The sequence below is a fragment of the Cricetulus griseus genome, chromosome 2, assembly GCF_003668045.3.
Source record: "Cricetulus griseus strain 17A/GY chromosome 2, alternate assembly CriGri-PICRH-1.0, whole genome shotgun sequence".
NCBI classification, from domain to species: domain Eukaryota; kingdom Metazoa; phylum Chordata; class Mammalia; order Rodentia; family Cricetidae; genus Cricetulus; species Cricetulus griseus.
In genome coordinates, this window is record NC_048595.1 from 409,177,466 (window position 1) to 409,196,358 (window position 18,893).

The following is an 18,893-nucleotide window of genomic DNA, read 5'->3' on the forward strand; positions in this document are numbered from 1 at the left end:
TTCCCTGGGTTTTGCACACACAGGTCCCTCTGTTTGACAGTCCATCTTTCCCACTGCTTTACAATGTTTCTTAAACTTGTTAAGGCATTCTTGAGGGCCACTGCAAATATCTTTGAGCTCCAAAAGGTCCTCTGGAGAATCTTTTCTTTTTAATAATAATCTAAAAAACAATACAAGCATATTTGAGTTCCTGTGAATGACAATGTTTCATCCTGTATATATGTGACAAAAACCTCAGTGCTCACTTTTGACTTCAGATTACCTTGTGTGTCATAGTTTGATTAAACATTGTCATAGACCAATGGGGAGAACCTAGAGCTGGCTCTACTAGACATAAGCTGTGTCTCAGACCAGGGAGGGATGATAACAATGCAGGGATACTGAGATTGCTGTATGAACAAAAGATGGCATAATTAGATTAAGGGCCACTGCACTGGATGCTGAGCCCATTGCCCTACCACACTGCTTAGATGGCTGCAAGGCCTTCCTTCTTGCAATAGATGCTGAAGCCTCAAGATTCAGCACCTTATCTGCCACAACCCCATAGAGATGGTGACTTGACACTGCACAACCAGAGTCACTACAACATGTGTTATCAGACTAGCAATGGGCCACATGTTAGTACACTGGAGCTTCAGATCCAAATGACCAAGGACAGCTCACTAGCTCTGTGACCTTTTATGATGGGGCTGACCACACAGCACTTATCCTATGGGAATGCTGTGATGGTTACATGTAACCCTTTAGAATGGGACCTAGGGTAGGTAAGTACTTATGGGTGTCTGCTACTACACTGATACTAAGTTGTGCAATTTATATGAATGTTATTGTCTATGTGTATATGTTTTACAGTTTTTAAAACCTTCACTGATATGGTCATTTCAAAAGCTCATGAAACTTGTAGTTAGACTAATTGCTTATTATTCAAGTAATAAAATGAAAGCAAGTCTTCACTGAGGATCTGAAGCTCTCTCACCACAATCACGTGATTAACAGATGCTCATCTTAGTCTTGGTTGACTCCAGCTTCTTCCCTCAAGCCAGTCCTGGGTCCTGGCCTTACAAGACAGGATTCCACATCCCTCATATGTGTTCTTGTATCCCAATGGCAGTGTTACTTGCTCTGGTAACATACTTAGCATGAAGGATGGTCATTGTTTATTTAATCTGGCCCCAAATAGATTGTATATTTCTTGAGAGCATGGACCTATATAACTCCAGAATCAGTAGGTGACAACTAACAGGCACTCAACAATATGCAGCTATAGAGCATCACAGTCAGTTATCTGAGTAACCATGGTAACTATAATTCTGCTGTGATGGAGGCTGAATGGCGAGCATAATCAGTGAGGTGGAGGGCTTGCCTAAAAATGGATTCCTTTTTTTTTTTTATATTCAGAGAGATTTATTCACACAGCTAACACTGTTTGCCAGCATTCCCCTCCTCTGCAGGTCCTCAGCCTCATCCTCAGACTACGACCTCATCTTTTCTTCCCGGGACACTTGGAAGAGGCTGCCAAGTGTGTGCAGTCTGGATGTCCTCCAGTCTGTCTGGGTGGTTATCAGAGGATCTCTCTTACACACAAATGGGACTATTAGACAAACCCCACAGCCATTTATAATTCCTTAACAGCTTCCGAATACCTCCAAATAGAATCCAATTCCTGGCAGGACATAAGAGATCCTTCTAGAGCCTTCTTCCTCTTTTCCCACCTCATTTCTTCTGACCCCTCCACAAGTCAGGCCACCCAACCCTAGGGCTTCGTTTCAAAACGTCCATATGTTTGTGTCCTTGTAGTGGGAATCCCTTCTTCATACTTCTGCCTTTCTTTCAGCTCCCAACTCTGTCCAAATGTCTTTCCATTTGTTCTTCTGCTAGAACACCAGGCCTTCTGGGAGATCCAGAGCTAAAAGCTAGCTGCGAGGGTTCACAGTAACAAACACAAGACTGCAACCATTCACTCCTGCGTGATCTCCACCATCAGGACAGTACCCCAGGAGGTTAGTGAAGTCTTGTTCAACCCAAGAATTAAGGAAGGTTAAACCACGGTAACCGCAGAGCTATGAGTTCCTTAAAGTGCACTTCAAAATGCCTGGCCTATGGTGAATTTGATAGAGAACATGTGTCCACCATGGATACCCTGAACCCCTCAATTTTGGTTTGTTCTCCAGCAAGATTTCCAATTATATTACACACATTTGATGAACACAGAATTCCTAATATATGCTTTCCCTCCTAAAAATTCAGTTATGGCTACCCACAGCCCCTATGATCAAAGCTAACCTCTGCATTTAAGTGTTTAAGGCACTCTTTAGTTTGTCTCCATTACATGTTATTGGGTAATAAAATAACAGTTAACATTTATTGATCGCGTCTATGTGTTGTGCACTGTTCAGAGAGCTTTTCATAAAGATTATCATTTTAATAAGATTTTCTGGTGTATTTAAATAGCTTGCACTCATTCAGACCTTCCCGGAGAGCTTTCCTAGTAATTAAGTCATTTAATCTTCCTAACGAACTTATAGACAGGTACCAGTATTCTATGTTTCAAAGCACAGAGGGATTGAGGAACAGGCTCAAAATCACACAGTTCCAAACAGAGGCAGACAGAAGAAGAGCCCAGGCTAGCCCAGAAAACCACAGGGGTATGCTTCTCCATCTCTGCTGTTCTCCTCCTGTGGGCCTCTGCCATCTTCTGCCCTGCCAGACCCTCCTCCATCCCTCACCCTCACTCACACTCCCAGGTTTGCCCAAGGCTCCCTCCACCAGCACCTTTAAATTTTCTCTTTCCTGTCATCTTTGGCAACATCAACACCAAGCATTCTGCCTCAGAAGTCCTGTTTTCCTTTAGAACTCTGATTTACCATCTTTAAAGGTTCTATGTCCTAAGTGTGGCTTGAGACCAGCAAGATTATCTCCTCGATATTGCCAGGCAGGTAACTGCTCATGAAGCCCCCTAAGAACTCAGCCCTACATCCAGATAAATGCGTTGGATATTTTTGTGGAATGAAGTGCACAATGAAGTCAGACCCTCATGCTTCCCCTTGTGGCAGACAGACTCAATTGTCCCCTGTAACACTATTTTTTAAGATTGAGCAAAATCTCTGAATAAATTTGAACTTCCCTAGTTATGTTTCCTGTTTAACAGTGGATGCTGAAACAAAGGGACACTAGAAAGCAAAGCTGAAAATGAAGTCAAGCTTTCCTCAGCTAAAGCCAGCAGAGCAGGCTTCCTTCTGATGCACCTGAAGCAATCTGGCTCCTCCTGGCTCTGCCATTGAAGTCCCTTACTTGATTTCAGATGTAATCTGTGCTTAGCATGATGGCACAGATCCACCTTACCCTGGATACACGGGAGCCCTCCACCGCACGACAGCCTCCCCTGGCAGCCTTCCCACATGTGGCAGTTCACTGCACTTTCCCAGTAACCTACTTGGCTGCGTCGGCTCCGCTAGTTATTAAGGTGTTAATCAGAAGCTCGTGACCATATCTTGCAGCCACATGGAGGGGAGTGTTGCCATCCTTATCCACACAGTCGATTTCGCCTCCTGAAAGAGATTGTGACACTGCATCATGCAAAGCTTCAGGCTGATTTAGGTATCACATCCTGCCAGCCACTTGGGAACACCGAATATTGATTTCCTTTCTACTTCAGTGTGCATCTCTGCTCTACAGTATAAAAATGACTGTTATGGGGATGAGTCACCATTTAAAGCTGTAGCAATGCCATGTCGGCTGAAATAGAAGTTTATTAGACATGCTTTTGAAAAATCTATATTGTCTCAAGAACCTAAAACCTTAAAACCATATTCTGGCTCTAAGTGGACAATACAATCAGCTTCCATAAAACACAATTCTGAAGCCTAACGAGATAGAACCTTCAGAGGAAGATTTGTGTAGTGTGGTGACCTAGCTTAAAATATGGATGAGCGAAATGAGAAAAGGCTTGGATAGAAAGCTGAAAATGCCTGTGTTCGCTTTGGTTATCGGTCCTTTCATATAGCATTTTCATTTTGTCTCATTTATTTTGCTTTGTTTTCCTCCAACTTCTTATTTCATGTTTCCCTTTCTATAAGTCTATGTATACATATAGTGGGTCTATTTGTTTATGTGAACAATCATTAAAAAATAAATAAGATAGCGTGGCATTTTAATTGCACATAAGTTTCCCTTAAGATCAAATATTCTCATACACAAAGGCATCCTCTTATCTTACTGAACATTGGTATAATTCCATGTAATATACAGTGCAGATGGCACTGTCTTCAACTGGCTTCCAAATGGGCTTTTCATTTGTTTACCTGTTTAAGTCTAGAATCCAAAGACTCTGACAGCATCCCTTTCATGACTCCTTCTGCATTTTATTTATTCAAAACCCCACATGCTATTAGTATCTTTGGAAACCAAGCCAAGTTGTGTAGGATGTCCGACATCCAGGACTTCTCCTAAGGTTTCCCCATCAGAGTCACGCTACATGTGTTGGCAAGGCTACTTCCCATGGTACAGCCCCGTATGCATGCAGGCGGCATTGCTCTGCCACTTGGCCGTGCAATGCTTCATCATGTGCCACAGGCACAAGGCTTCAGTATGGAAAGATGATGCTGTTGATGGTGACTGCGTAACAGTGTAAGCACTTAATGGTACTGAACTATTAATTCTTTAAAAGCAGCTGCAATGGGGTTTTCCGTTTTACTCAAGATGGCACCTGCCAACACATCCTATGGGAACTATACCCTCTTGACCCTTTAAGGCTGTGAGAATACTCACTGTAATGTGCCATCTCCAACAAAACTGTTCCATAATGATCTCCACCACACAGGGGGCGCTTTATGCAAAAGCTGCCTAACCACTACGCACTTGTATACTTGTTTTGGTATACACTGGATTGTCTTTTAAATTCTAAACTAGATTCAATTTAATGTGTTTTACTCATATGTAAGATATTTATACTTCACAAATCAAAATTGTATTTCTAAAAGCCCCATGCTTAGGAGATACCTCAGTTGGCATAGTGGTTGTCATGCAAGCATGAAGCCCTAAATTGGTTCCCGGAACCTAAGCAAAAATCTGGACACAGTGGCACACACTTGAAATCCCAGCATGAGTAAGACAGTGGCAGGAAGAACCCTGGGGGTCCCTGGCCAGCCACCAAGTCTAATTAGCAAACTCCGGGTCCACACACACACTTCTCTTCCATTCTTACAGACTTCCTATTGGAAACCATTTTCATTAGTTTTAGCTTATGCTTCCTGTTTCTCTGACTGTGTCTTCACTGACTACATCCTGGAACTCAGGTAAGTGGTCACTTCTTTGAGGACAGCCTTAATATTATGCAGCTGTGTTGTTCCTCCCGCATGGATGAGCTGGCTTAGCAGACTCATATCCTATGGATTAGGCTGTAAATAACATTTTGCTATTACCAGAGAAGAATCTCATTTGCATGTATACTTTTTGTATTTGCTATTTGCAGATTCAGAGTAATTTTCCTAGAAGGGTACTTTCTAGTTTAAAAGCAAATGAGTGTGTGTTTTTGTTGGGTTTTGCCAACTCACTCTCTGTGGTGCTGTGTAACATGCATGCTAACCAGTGCTGTGAGAGTGTGCCTCTTCTCCACAGTCTCATCAAGCTTTGGAGAATCTGTCATCTGATGGCTGAGAACCAGCATCCCAGTGGGATTTTCATTTGCATTTATCCTATTATGAAGGAAGCTGAGCATCATCCCTTGTATCCAGGGACATTTGTTTATCTAACCCTAAGGAAGCATTTCTCAGGATTGTTGCCCATTGTTCTAAATTTGTGTGTCTGCATGTGGTCTTTTATTCCTCGATTTTCAAGAGCTCTTCAGGCTCTGGGGGATTGTGTATTTATCAGTAATATATGCTATAAATATTTTCCTTTTAGTCTTCCTTTGCCTTTATTTACAGTGTTTTCATTCGGTTAAAAATACAATAAATAAGCCTTTTTCCTTTATTGTATCAGGGTTGCAAGTACAAAAGCCTTCTGTACACTCTGGTAACAAAGAAATTAACCCATTGTTGACTACACTGGAAAAATGTGTTAGGTTCAGTTAGCTGGCCCATTTGGAGTTTATTTTAGTGGCTGTGATGCAATATTTTAGTTGTCTGACTAAATAAATGTCCCCTAAGGCCTGAAAGAAATAGTTCTGAGGAAGAGGCTCAAACAGTTCATAAGGACAAAATAGATTAGTGGTTGCCAGGGTCTGGGGAGGATAACGAGAGTGACTGCTGATGAGAACGAGGATCCTTTAGGGATGATCAGGACTTTCTACAGCTATACAGCAGTGATAGCTGTGTGACCTTGAGAAAGCACTCAAGCCCAGTGAACTACATATGACTTAGATCTTGATTTAAAAGGTAGATCCTAGCAGACATGGTGACTCACACTGTAAATCCCAGGACTCAAGAGGCTGTGGCAGAAGGATTGTGAGTTAAAGCTATCCTGGGCTACCTAATGAGTCTGAGGCTGGCCTGAGCTACATGACAAGACCTCATTTCCAAAAAAGAGAAGAAAAAGATAATTTTAAGGCCAGAAGCAAGGTATAGAAAATTAAATGGTGAAATCAAGTAGGGGGAAATAGCATGGGAGAATAAATCATAGTGGATGTTTGTGTTTACATAAACAAATATACTCTAACAACACTTAAAAATTAAATACCCAGTGTATTACAGCAAAGTAAAGTCATTCTGAGGTTGTAGCTTTTTGTTATCCTATTTAGAAATAATCTCTGCATCATTGTGGAAATCTGTACATTACTGAGCTATCAGACCATGCCGGTAGATGACAGGGATAGAGTATTGAGCTATCAGACCATGCTGGTAGATGACAGGTATAGAGTATTGAGCTGTCGGACCATGCTGGTAGATGACAGGGATAGAGTAGACCTCAATGAATGACTATGCTTTACCAAATAGTCACTTTCACTCTCTAGTACTGAAAAAAAAAAAAAAAAAAAAAAAAAAAAAAAAAAAAAAACCAGTCAACAAGGTCCCATCACCTTTGGCCTTATTTCATTATTATTTTGATTTGTTAATATATTCCTATTGTGACAAGATATACTAGCATTATAATATCTAGTATACACACACCTCAATTATATGTACGTCTGTATTTGCCAAAATAAGAAATGTAAATATATGAATGAATGGCTCTAATCAAGCTATGAAAATATACTTGTTCTAAACAATGTATTGTTGATGAAGATGATCAAATGAAATTTACAACAGAGAGAAACCATCCATCAATGAACTGATGATCTAAGACAGTCTTAGTATTCTGGAGCATTCCCTCCCATTTTTGAATGTGCATGTGTGCATTTGCGTGTGCATGCTCTTGTGTATGCATCTGAGCATATCTGTGTGCATTTGTATGTATTTGTGTATGTACATGTGTATGCATACATGCAAATGAGTGTGTATTTGCATGCGTGGATTATATGTAGATTTTTCCATGGCTGAGCTCATATAGTGTAGAAATATTTGTATCTTGCTTTCTCCCCTAACGCTACATTACAGATACTTCCATGTGTTATTTTTTTCACTAATAGAAGTGTAAATAGCTATATAGGATCTGTAATTTGGAGCATTTACTTAACAAGTCCCCAGTCACTAGACATTGGAGGCTCTTCCCAGATTTTTGCTATTAAGGAAGACAGAAGAAGAAGCATCTTTATGAAGACTTCTCACGCTACAGACTACTTCCTCCAGCAGCACTGTTAGAAGCAGAACTGCCAGATTAAAAGTCTGCATCTTTTGAAGGCTCTGGACAGACAGCAGAAAAACAGCTTTTGAGAGAGGCTGTGGCAGTTTATATCCTTGTGACATGTTCTCAGGTATTACCTCAGAGTTTTCCAGGATCTGGGACAAGCTTGAACTTCCAGGCCAGGATCCTGTGTCCTGTGATAAACCGTTATCAAATCCCCCAATATCTGCACATCCCTTCACTCCAATGAGCCCATGAAACCTACTTTTAATCATCCTAATCAATACATCACCAAGAGTTTTTTTTTCCAGGAAGTAGTATTTTTTTAACTGGACAAATAAATTATTAAAATATGTCAGTTGATAATAATCTTTACAATAAATTATCAAAAGTATGTGGCCCTTCTGAAAGAGGCAAAAGCTTCAAAAGCTGTGCTCATCACAGACAGATCTGAGGTGCCTCCCTCTGTCTAAGAGACTAATGTATCTAGATCAATCTGCTGCCAGCAAGTCTGAGCATGCAGAGCTGACAACACTGTTGCCTTTGACCATGGTGGAGAAATATCACTGGAAGTCTGAATCCAAACACTGATCTTTACTCGAATCTGTGTCTCTCTGGCATGGAATTCATTTTGAGAATGAGTTATTCAAAGAAATACGCTATGACCACTATGGGTATCTTTCTATATATAAGTAAATAGAAAATTCCAAAACATTTACCGAATTGCCAGTGGAAGTTCTGATTAGGGAGGTCCTTCAATGATTTCATTTTAGTTTGCAGTGAGTGTATCATTATTTCATAATAATAAAAATGATAAAGCTAATTATTGTGATCATCTAGGGAGTAGAGAAATATCTAACTATGATCTGATTTTAGAAGTTTCTATTTAGATTAATTCATTTTTATGACCTGATTGTGTTTTTGGCAGCCATTTGGTCTCCATGATTACCCCACATAGTCTAGGGTATATGTATCTGTCTAAGAACGTGAGGCGTGGTCTACCGGAAAGGGTCAACCATGGAACTGATCTAGGAAAATGGGGAAGGAGATCCATAGACTTCAGAGAAGCCTTTGTCCCTGACACTGCTACAGAGCCAGCCACACATCCTTCCCAGCTGAGAGTCACCAAAGGTTTCTGAAGACACACTAAGGCCAAAAATTGAAGAGAGAAAAAAAAAGGGGGGTGAAAATATCAACAAGGGTAGTCTAAGTCTAAAAAGTTTCCCATTGATGTTGTCGTTTTATGTCTATTTAAAGACATGTAAGAATAATTACCATATGTATATGCTTTTGCTGTCATTTAAAATATATTTTAGGGGAACATCCTAACAATAGGAAAATAAGAGAGACTTTGCATTTGTATCTGAAAATATGTTTCTATTAAAGTAAATCCTCTGGGTGAGTGAGTTTTTATTTTATTAGCACTCTACAGACATTTCCATTTCCACTTGAAAATATTTAAGCCTTGTTCAGAGGAGACATTAGATATCTTTACCAGCCATCTGAAGGTTGTAGGGTAAATGCAGCAAACTGATTATTAGCAATCAGTGAGTAAAATAAGTGATCACCACATTAAAGACATGCACGGCACGTTCAAAGGGACTGTCAGCATTCATCTGAAATTAGCTGTTCATTGCACAGACAAGAATGGTCATCTTAAGTTGCTTCAGAAAGACTGTGAGCCAAAGGTCAAAAACCATACTGAGTCATCGTAAGCTAGTGTTTTTAGAAGCTTCAAAAATAAAGACAGCTGGTACCAGATGAGTTTAAGGCAATATCATGTCTGAACTCTGTAACTTGCTGGACAGTATCTGAGGCAGCTGCCTCATGCCACTAGCTGGATTGGATGCCTCTGATTCCGCAGTGTCATCTTCTAGCTCTATCCCTCTCTTGCTGTAGCTTTGCAACAACAAACAATGTGATTTGAGCCCAAGTACACTTTGGTTTTTAACTGGAAAAGAAAAAGTTGTGGGTTTTTTTACTTGCTTGTTTTAGTGATTGCCTTCCCAAATGATGCTGGAGGAACCAGGCTTTCATGTAGATTTAGTAAGCCTGGCTGGAGGGAAGAATCAGAAAAATGCTCTACAGAGGCCAGACATCTAAGCGACCTAACAGAACAAACAAAAACAAAGGACATTCCCCAGTGCGTGGTCAACTGTGTCCCCGTGTGACAGTGCCCTTCCAGCTCCAGAACACAGAGCAGCTTATGTGAGCTGTGACAAGCTCTAGGGACTGACAGACACCAGGCCTGGGTGAGCTGTGACAAGCTCTGGGGACTGACAGACACCAAGCCTCTGGGGAAGAGGGGCTTTGCAAGAGCAGGAGTTTTTCCCAAAACAGGACAATAAACAGGAAGAAAGAAAAGAAATTCCTTTGCCCCCTAAAAATGTTTTTTAAATGCCCAGACGGGTCAAATGGCAGGACAGACATCTCTCATGATGTAATGAGAGCAGAAAGAAAGCACCCAGGGGTCCATCTACGGGGACAACTCTGTCCCAGTCTATGTACCTCTGAGACGGAACTGAATTCAAGTTGAAAAGAAAAAAACTTGAATCCCACATTCTTCTGGGGAGATGTATGTGGAGATGGTGGCTGGAGGCTACTCTCGAGTGCTAGACTGTGTTCCTGCTGCTCAGGAAGCCCAACATGTGACCACTGCCCTGCCTCACCTTCTTCATCTTTGAAGTAAGGTTGATAAAGTTCCTCCTGGGATGGCGAGAAGGAATTAAGTGGGCGTGTCTGGCCAAGAGCCTGGCACAGCATGAACATTCAGCTAAAGTTAACTTTATCAGTACATGTACTAACATGTATGTATATTACAGCCACTGTATCTCATCCGTTCAGGCCTCAGGATCCCAGCTCACCCATAAGTTGATGCTAGGCAGCCAGTGATGGGATAAGCTATAAAACAAAGCTAAGACTTCAAAGTGCAGCAAACTCCAAGTTTGCCGGATGGAGGATCAAGGCAACCAATAGCCCCTAGGAATGCTGTAAGCGCACTATTATGGAGAGGAGAGGGAGGCTGGGCCATACTTGAAGTGGAGGAGATGCAAGTGTGGTCTGGAAGAGGGATAGACTAGTAAAAAAAAAAAAAAAAAAGCAGGTTTTAAAACAAATGTTCTCAGGGCTGAAGAGCTGGTTCGGTAATTAAGAACGCCTACTGCTCTTGCACAGGACAGAGTCCAGTTCCCAGCATCCACATGTCTGCTCACAACCACCTGTCACTCCAATTCCAGGGAATCTGACACCCTCTTTTGATCTTTGTGGGTATCAGGCACATGCATGGTACACATATATACACACAGGTAAAACATTCATACACACATTTTTTTTTAACTCTTCAGCCTTGTCTCTGTCACTGGAGATTGCTTTAATGAGAGAGAAAACTTTTTGTTTCATATAGCTAAAGTCCACTGATTAAACTCGCATCAAAAAAAAAAAAATTCAAGGGGCTAGGGAGATGGCTCAGTGAGCAAGAGTCCCTTGCTCTGTAAGCACAAGGCATGAGCTCAAATCCTCAGCACCCACATAAAGAAGTAGGCATGGCCCTTCATGCACATAACACCAGAGAGAGATGGGCAGACCTGAGAGCTTGCTGACCAACTTATCTGCAACCCCAAACTGCTCCGTGAGAAACCCTATCTCAAAATAGTACGATAGAGCCAGGAAGAAGACACCAAACATCCTGCTCTGGCCTCTGCATGAGCTTGTTCAGCTACTCACACATATGTCCTCCTTGTGCACCACACATATAACATACAACACACAATACATACATAAGCCAAAAAGAATATGCTAAAAATATTTTTTAAGTTTAAGCCTTGTTTGTTTTGAGGGGAATGGGTACTTTCTGAAAAGCCTGTGAGAAATACAATAGGCTAAGAAGAACCAAAATGGATGTCACAGCTCATAGTGCAGGTTGGGAACAACGGGTACTCTGCAGTGAATTTCTTCTTCTCCTTCCTTGACTTACTGGAGGCTTGCTCAGGTATCTTTTCTCACATAGCTTCACTGACATGGTCATACATGTCAGTTTATAATCTGTGTTGTTGTGGATATATTACTTACTAAGCATCATCAATGACTAGATACACACACACACACACACACACACACACACACACACACACACACACGCACGCACGCACGCGCGCACACACACACACATTTGGTTTTATGACTTGAGTATATCTAAGTTTTAACTCAGTGCCACTAACTTTCCATTGTGCCCAAAATTCTTACAGCTACAAAATAAAGAGATCCAAGAGAAATCACCCACACTTGAGAATTGGAAGATTTGAGTTACCAAATTGACCAGGAAAGTCAGCTTAATGCCTGATCTAACCCTGTTTTTTTTGTTGTTGTTGTTATTCTTGTTTTCAAATTGTTTCTGAGGCTTGCTAAGATCATATAATTGTGTTGTCACTGGTAGCACACTCACAGATGCTAAGCATGACCCTAAGGCTGTGACATCAGCTGTGACATGCAATGAGATTTCAGGAATTTTGGCCTCCGAGACAGCCCGGTGATGTTCAAGCACACTTTTGTTAAGAGCCTGGAAAATTCCTGCGTTCCATGGCTTTCCCAGGTCTCTGTTAAGCCTGTGAGTTCACCACAAACTTACCTACTTAAACCCTGAGTCACCTCACTTTTTTTCTACCTTTGTCGATGTGGTTGAGTGAGCTTAAACTTGGGGAACTTTACTGGGCTCACCAATCTAAAAATATCTCAGACCAGCTGTTAGAAAGTGCATACTACGGAGGCTTAGCATCATTAAAAGTGAAAAACTCCAGCATTTAAAAACTGTTCATCTCTCCCAATAGCCAGGCACACATGTTTTTCACCTGTCTGGGAATTGACTACAACATGGTTTTACATTCTCCCCACTATTGAAAATGGCCATGTGAGTATAGCGAGCATTCAGCAAGACTGCAAAGCCTTGTGCAAACCCATGCTTACTAAGTTGCAAACACAGCATCAACTTTCACGTAGATGGTTAAAGCCATCTAAGAAAACTGTTAAGCCCCACAGAAGCATACCCCTTACCGTTCTGGATGAGGGTTTGTGACCGAGTGAACCTTCCATGGACAGCTGTCATGTGCAGAGGACTTTTGCCATCCTTACTCTACAAAACAAGAAAGGAGAAACAAAGGAGTGGTGAGCCAGCATCACTGGCCTGGAATGTCACTGTGAAAGTCACTCTTGATGTCCTTCAAATAGCACTCTCAATTTTTGTTTTACAAGTGTGGTCAACAATTACAAAGAAGAGATAACTGTGAAATAAAAAGATAAAGATCCTAAGAGGCAGAGACTGGGGAGGACTGGGACAAACTGTCTCCTGGATGTGACAGTTCCTGACTGATGCACTCAGGAACTCTCAGCAGCTCCTCTTGTGGAGATCCTGTTGCCTCCACAAGATTAACCCAGTCCACATTCCAGCATGGGTGGGGACAGGGCTTATGAGTCCTCACCTCTAGCTGTGGAGCTATTGATCACTGATGGCTGCTAATGGAAGGGCAGTTTTTTTTAGGGGTGTGGTCCCTGTCCTTGCTACAGTGAATGGCCTCACACCCATGCATGTATGGTGGATCTAGGGAGGGGGGCAGTTAACTTTGATCAAAATACATTGTATACACGTATGAAATTCACAAAGAATAAAAATATTATATACAAAAAGATGCAACATGTGAGACTGCTCCAGTTACTGTGTAAATCACATCTTTAAAATTTCAAATTTGTATTTATTATTTCTAATAGTGTGTGTGTGTGTGCGCACACACACACACACACACACACACACACACACACACACGCACGCACGCACACACATGCGTGTGCACGCACAACACTGGGATAGTGTACATATGTAAGCCAGAGAATAGCTTTTTAGAGTACATTCTCTTCTTCCAGGGATCAAACTCAGGTCACAAGTGTCCACGAACTCAGGTCATAGGTTTGCACATCAAGTGCCTTTACCTGCGAAGCCATCATATCAGCCTCCTTTTCTTTTAATTAAAAAAAATTCACATCACATCTTAAAAACCCTTACAGAAGTGATCGTCTAAAATTCTTTCTCCTCTCTCATCATCAGCTGACAAAGGGCATCTTTGGTGTACTTCTCAGCATCTAGAAAGATAAGTGATCTGCAAACTTGCACGCACCTGTTTGCCCTGGAGCTGACTAAATGCATGCAACTCTCAAAACTAAGTGGGAAACACTGCCCCATTCCTTCCATTTTACTTCAGTAGATAGTGAATTTACATATGTCTTACCCGTGACAAAATAAAATTATGAAACTTTCTAAAGCAGGCTAAGACAAAACATAGAAAATGTACAGAACTTATCTACTGAGTGTTACTATACCAAAGATCAGACTCAGTTAATTAAGAAGAGAAAATACACCTGAAAGAAACTATCATGATTGTGGGACAAGGGCATCTCTGGAGGAGGGGGTGTGCAGACTCCCCCAACAGCTCCACTCAGCATTCTAACCTTGTGATTGTGTGGACCTCTTCAGATTCAGTAGGAACTGTGCCTCGGAGCTTCAATGCAGCTCCTTTTCTGGGCTACAACATGCAGTATGAAACCCTGGAGGTGAGGTGTGATGGCAGTAGTGTGCAGGTCAGCAACAGAGACATTGCAGTGCAGCCAAGCTGTAATGTTTAGTATTGGGAAGGAATTTGTTAAGGTAATTTTAAATTTATGATAGGTTTGAACTTATGGTGAGGAGTGACCATTTCTTCATTCAAGTGTTGATTTTCAATTTTGTTACATTTTAATTTATTTAATATGTATGTGTGTGGATGTTGGATACACATGCTACCATGCACATATGGAGGTCAGAAGATAATTTGAGGGAGCCAGTTCTCATCTTCTATCATGTGGTACCCAAAGTTCTAACTCAGGTCAACAGGCATGGTGGCAGGAGCCTTTGCTTGTTGAACCAGCTTGCTGGCCCTTGGGTATTTTTAAAACTTGTGTCACTGTTATTTTCCTACATGTCAGTAGAAATGTTTCTTCAAGTCTGAGGTTAAAAAAATGAAGTGTCACACATGAATATTCAATCTTAGATAAATATCTAAGCATCTATGCTTTAAAATGCCTTTGTTTTTAAAATCCCTAATTGAATAATCATTAAGTATCTCTTAGAGGACCCAGGTCCACCCCTACCCAGAGTGCTTAGTGATGATACGGATTCTATGGGCTGGCTCACACTATTGAATCTGAACAGGGGCATAGGCTTACATAGCATACTCAAAGGTAAGAGCCATGCTTTAGATTATGGGTTGTTTTGTTTTTGTTTTAGCAGAGACAGCTTTACTATATCCTGTAAGTATTCCTTTGAAAAAGAGGAAAGTAGTTATACAAAATCTATACCAATGGAAGAGTTAACCACAGTAGTAATTACATCCTAGTTGAAGAAAAAAATACTATAGTATCTACATAATATGATTATAGCCGGAATCAGAAAAAAAAATCGAGAAAAGATGGGTGCTTGGAACCTTTTAAAGGAAAAAGAAAAACCATTGTGAGAATGATGTTGGTCTTCATCAATGACCTTGAGACACATACCTGGGAACTGTTCTAGAATAAGGAATTAAAAAAAAAACAACCACGAAGAAGAAGAAGAAGAAGAAGAAGAAGAAGAAGAAGAAGAAGAAGAAGAAGAAGAAGAAGAAGAAGAAGAAGACAGAGAGGGAGAAAGGGAGAGAGGGAGAGAGGGAGAGAGGGAAGGAGGATGGAAAGAAGGAAGGAAACACAAACTCTTCCAGTAAGAGGGATGGCAGTCCAAAACTTAGGAAAAGTGACAATAGAAATTTCAGAGTTGACACTAATTTGTCCGTAGGTGGTGCTATTTCTTAAAATTTTGCTCCAGTATTTTCTCTTAAATTTAATATGAAAGCGTAAGTCATTATGAATTAATTAAATGTATATAAAGCTATAAATATTTCAGTGTTTAGGAAATATCTTGGTAAATATTGAAGTAAGGGCTTTCCCATGCCTGGAAATGAGCAAGTGTAAAGTCTCTACCAAGGATTACGCACTTGGTAGCTGTATGAATTGCAGCTATGAGCCAAAGTAGAAGCAGGCAGTTACTAGTGTATAGATTACAAAGCTAATCCTGTGTGGAAGACAGCAACCATGCTCTGCTCTTTGGGAGTATTTGCTTCTCTAGTAAAGGGACAAATAAGCAGAGATGATCACAGATGGTAGGATGCAAAGATGGGCTGTTTGGTGCAGATGATACTCATTTCAGATGCACCTGTGCAGACTTTTGCCTTTGTTCACCTACTAATAACACCAGGCACTAGCCAGTTGTCCTAAGTTTGATGGCTACCACTTGGGGCTGCTTTGTTTACATGGTATGAATAAAAAGGGTGCTCATTGTTTAAAAAAAAATCACTGAAAAACAATGACATTCAATGGGTAACATTCTTCCTTCAGTCTTCAAAATTTAGAATCCAGTCAAGCTGAAACTGAAACTCTGCTACACTTCATTTTCTGCATGAAAAGTTCTTCACACTGGCACTTGATTGCTGCAACTGTCCCTGAAACTTTGGACAAGGGTCACATTGCCTGTGCACTCAGGAGATTGTGTCTAATCCTTCTATTTGTTCAAGGCTTTGCTTAAAATACTTCCCTTAATTCCTAGTCTCCCCCAGTTTCCTGGGTATGTTTTCCCCATCAGATTTAAGGCTTTGAATGCTTTATTTTGAAAATTCAAATGATGAAACAACAAGTTCTTTTCAGGGTGCTCAAGCCCTGAGACATAAAGAGAAGCTAGTAAGAACTAAGATTACTTTGTGACAAATACTGGTATTTTTTGCAGGGTAGAATCCAACATGTCCTTGAACTGAGTAAATTATATAAATTGTCTTGGCCACCATGTTCCTCAGGAATTCATCCATCATGTCTTGTTTGCTCATCTTCCAGCACCTCCTGCCCCAAAGCCTCCTCCCTAAATGGCACTGCTACTCCTTAGAAACAAAGCATGCTTTGTGGCATGATGCATCCTAGAGCCACAGGAATCAGTGACCTATCTGTCATTAATGCAGTAAGGCTGCTATGGGCTCACCCCTAAACCAGGACAGGGGTATCAGTATGTAAACTCAGGTACCCAAGAAGAATTCCTAAGTCAATTGCAGAGTATCCCAAAGCTGGTTGGGAAAAGCTGTAATGTAATTCAATTTGTTTTTATTTTATAGATTAAAATGCCAAAGATGATATGTGTGGACTCACACATTCACTCCCTTCCTCCTCTGTTACTTCTCCAAAATTCCAAGGTTACATTCCTTCTGCTGTTTCCTCCTGCCCATTCTAGTTTGTGATAAACCCCATCCTGTAAGTTAGTCCTAAAGCATACAGACAAGGGAACTGGTCCACTTCAGCAGATACGTGGCAGCCTTCAGCTCCAGTCTCCTAAATACAAATGCTCCAAAGGTCCATGAACAGAAAAGATGGAGGTGATGACCAGACTAAATGTTAGTGATCAGGGATTGAAGTCTTACTCTGAGTGCTTGTAAAAAATAAAAACAAAAATGAAAAACCTTGAGATGCCACAGAACTTACAATATGGTCTGTAGAAGAGAAGAAAAATGATATATTCTTATTTACAAATTACAAGTCAATCTTCAATAGATTTTTATATAAAATAACATCTTTCTGATTTTATCAAAGTTAAATATTGAAAAGTCAAAGATTAGTAAAATGAGATGACCCTAATAAAACAAGAGACTATAAAATGCACATGGAACATACATCCTCTCCCTTTCCCATTGTTGCTGTCCATGAAAATATCATGCAGTGTTTTATAAGTGTGGAGGAAACCAGAGTGAACTCTGGGTGACTACTGGATGCATTCTCTCCAACTTGAAAGATCAAAATGAATACAAACTGTCTAATATCCACAGAGGTAACAAGTCTAACTAAAAATGCCTTGAGTCAGACAGGATGGTACATGAAAAGGTAGGTGCACTTAGAATGTTTGTTCAACCTGGAAGGAGAATCTGGAGGTAACTACACACTCAGAAAAGATAGACACAGGAGATAAAGGGAGCCTAACAAAGCCTAGATATGAATTCAAAACTCCCTTTATAGAGTAGATACAGATAAACCCATCTATGGTTTTAAGATGCCATTTCTTGCATTCTTGCATTTATGACTAACAGCCTCTAAGAAAAATTAAGCATCAAGGCTAAATAAGTATGCATGTAGTCTGGTCCATTTTCAAAAGATTTACTTATTTTATGTGTACGTGTGTGTGTCCAAGTGTACAAATGTGCACTACATATGCATGTGCAGGTATCTACATTACCAGAAGATGGCGTTGGATCCTCTGAAACGGGAGTGATGGGTGGTTTTAAAATCCAGGTCCTTTGCAAGAGCAGTAAGTACTATTAACTGCTGAGCCATCTCTCCAGCCCCTCAGGTCCATTTTACAGGAAAGAAGCTAAGACTGACATAAGCCACTATAACCTCTAAGTCCTATATATATATATATATATATATATATATATATATATATATTTATATTATTTATTTCAAGGTGGTGGGGGTGGGTTTCCTCCAGGGCAAGGGTTCAAATATATATATTTGAATTAGAAAGATTATTTTACATGTCAATCCCAGTTCCCACTTCCTCCCCTCCTCCCCTACCACCCCCCCCAACTAAAACCTTACCTATCACATATCCTTTCTGCTCCCCAGGGAGGGTGAGGCCTTCCATAGGGTGTCATCAGAGTCTATTGTATCCTTTGGGATAGGGCCAAGCCACCCCGTGTGTCTTGGCTCAGGGAGTATCCCTCTATGTAGAATGGGCTCCCAAAGTCCACACCTACGCTAGGGGTAAGTACTGAACTACTACAGGAGGTCCTGTAGATTTCCGAGGTCTCCTCACTGAAACCCACATTCTTGGGGTCTGGATCAGTCCCATGCTGGTATCCCAGCTATCAGTCTGGGGACCAAGAGCTCCCCGATGTTCAGGTCAGCTGTTTCTGTGGGTTTCACCAGCCTGGTCTGGACTTTTTGCTCATCACTCATCCTTCTCTGCAACTGGATTCCAGTTCAGTTTAGTGATTAGTTGTGGGTGTCTGCTTCTACTTCCACCAACTGCTAGATAAAGGCTATAGGATGGCGTATAAGTCAGTCATCAACCTCATTATCAGGGAAGAGCA

At 40.9% G+C, this 18,893-nt stretch overlaps 1 protein-coding gene across 5 annotated transcripts in view; it reads right to left on the reverse strand.

The window, feature by feature from the left end:
- LOC100774011 (serine/threonine-protein phosphatase 6 regulatory ankyrin repeat subunit B) overlaps positions 1-18,893 on the reverse strand; it is a 272,850-nt gene that overhangs the window by 91,613 nt on the left and 162,344 nt on the right. For all 5 annotated transcript variants that reach the window (XM_027396893.2, XM_027396896.2, XM_035440951.1 and 2 more), the window contains exons 9-10: positions 12,766-12,844; positions 3,434-3,548 (exon numbers count right to left, since the gene is read on the reverse strand). In XM_027396893.2, the coding sequence (XP_027252694.1) occupies positions 3,434-3,548; positions 12,766-12,844 (194 nt within the window). The remainder of the gene's footprint in view (positions 1-3,433; positions 3,549-12,765; positions 12,845-18,893) is intronic.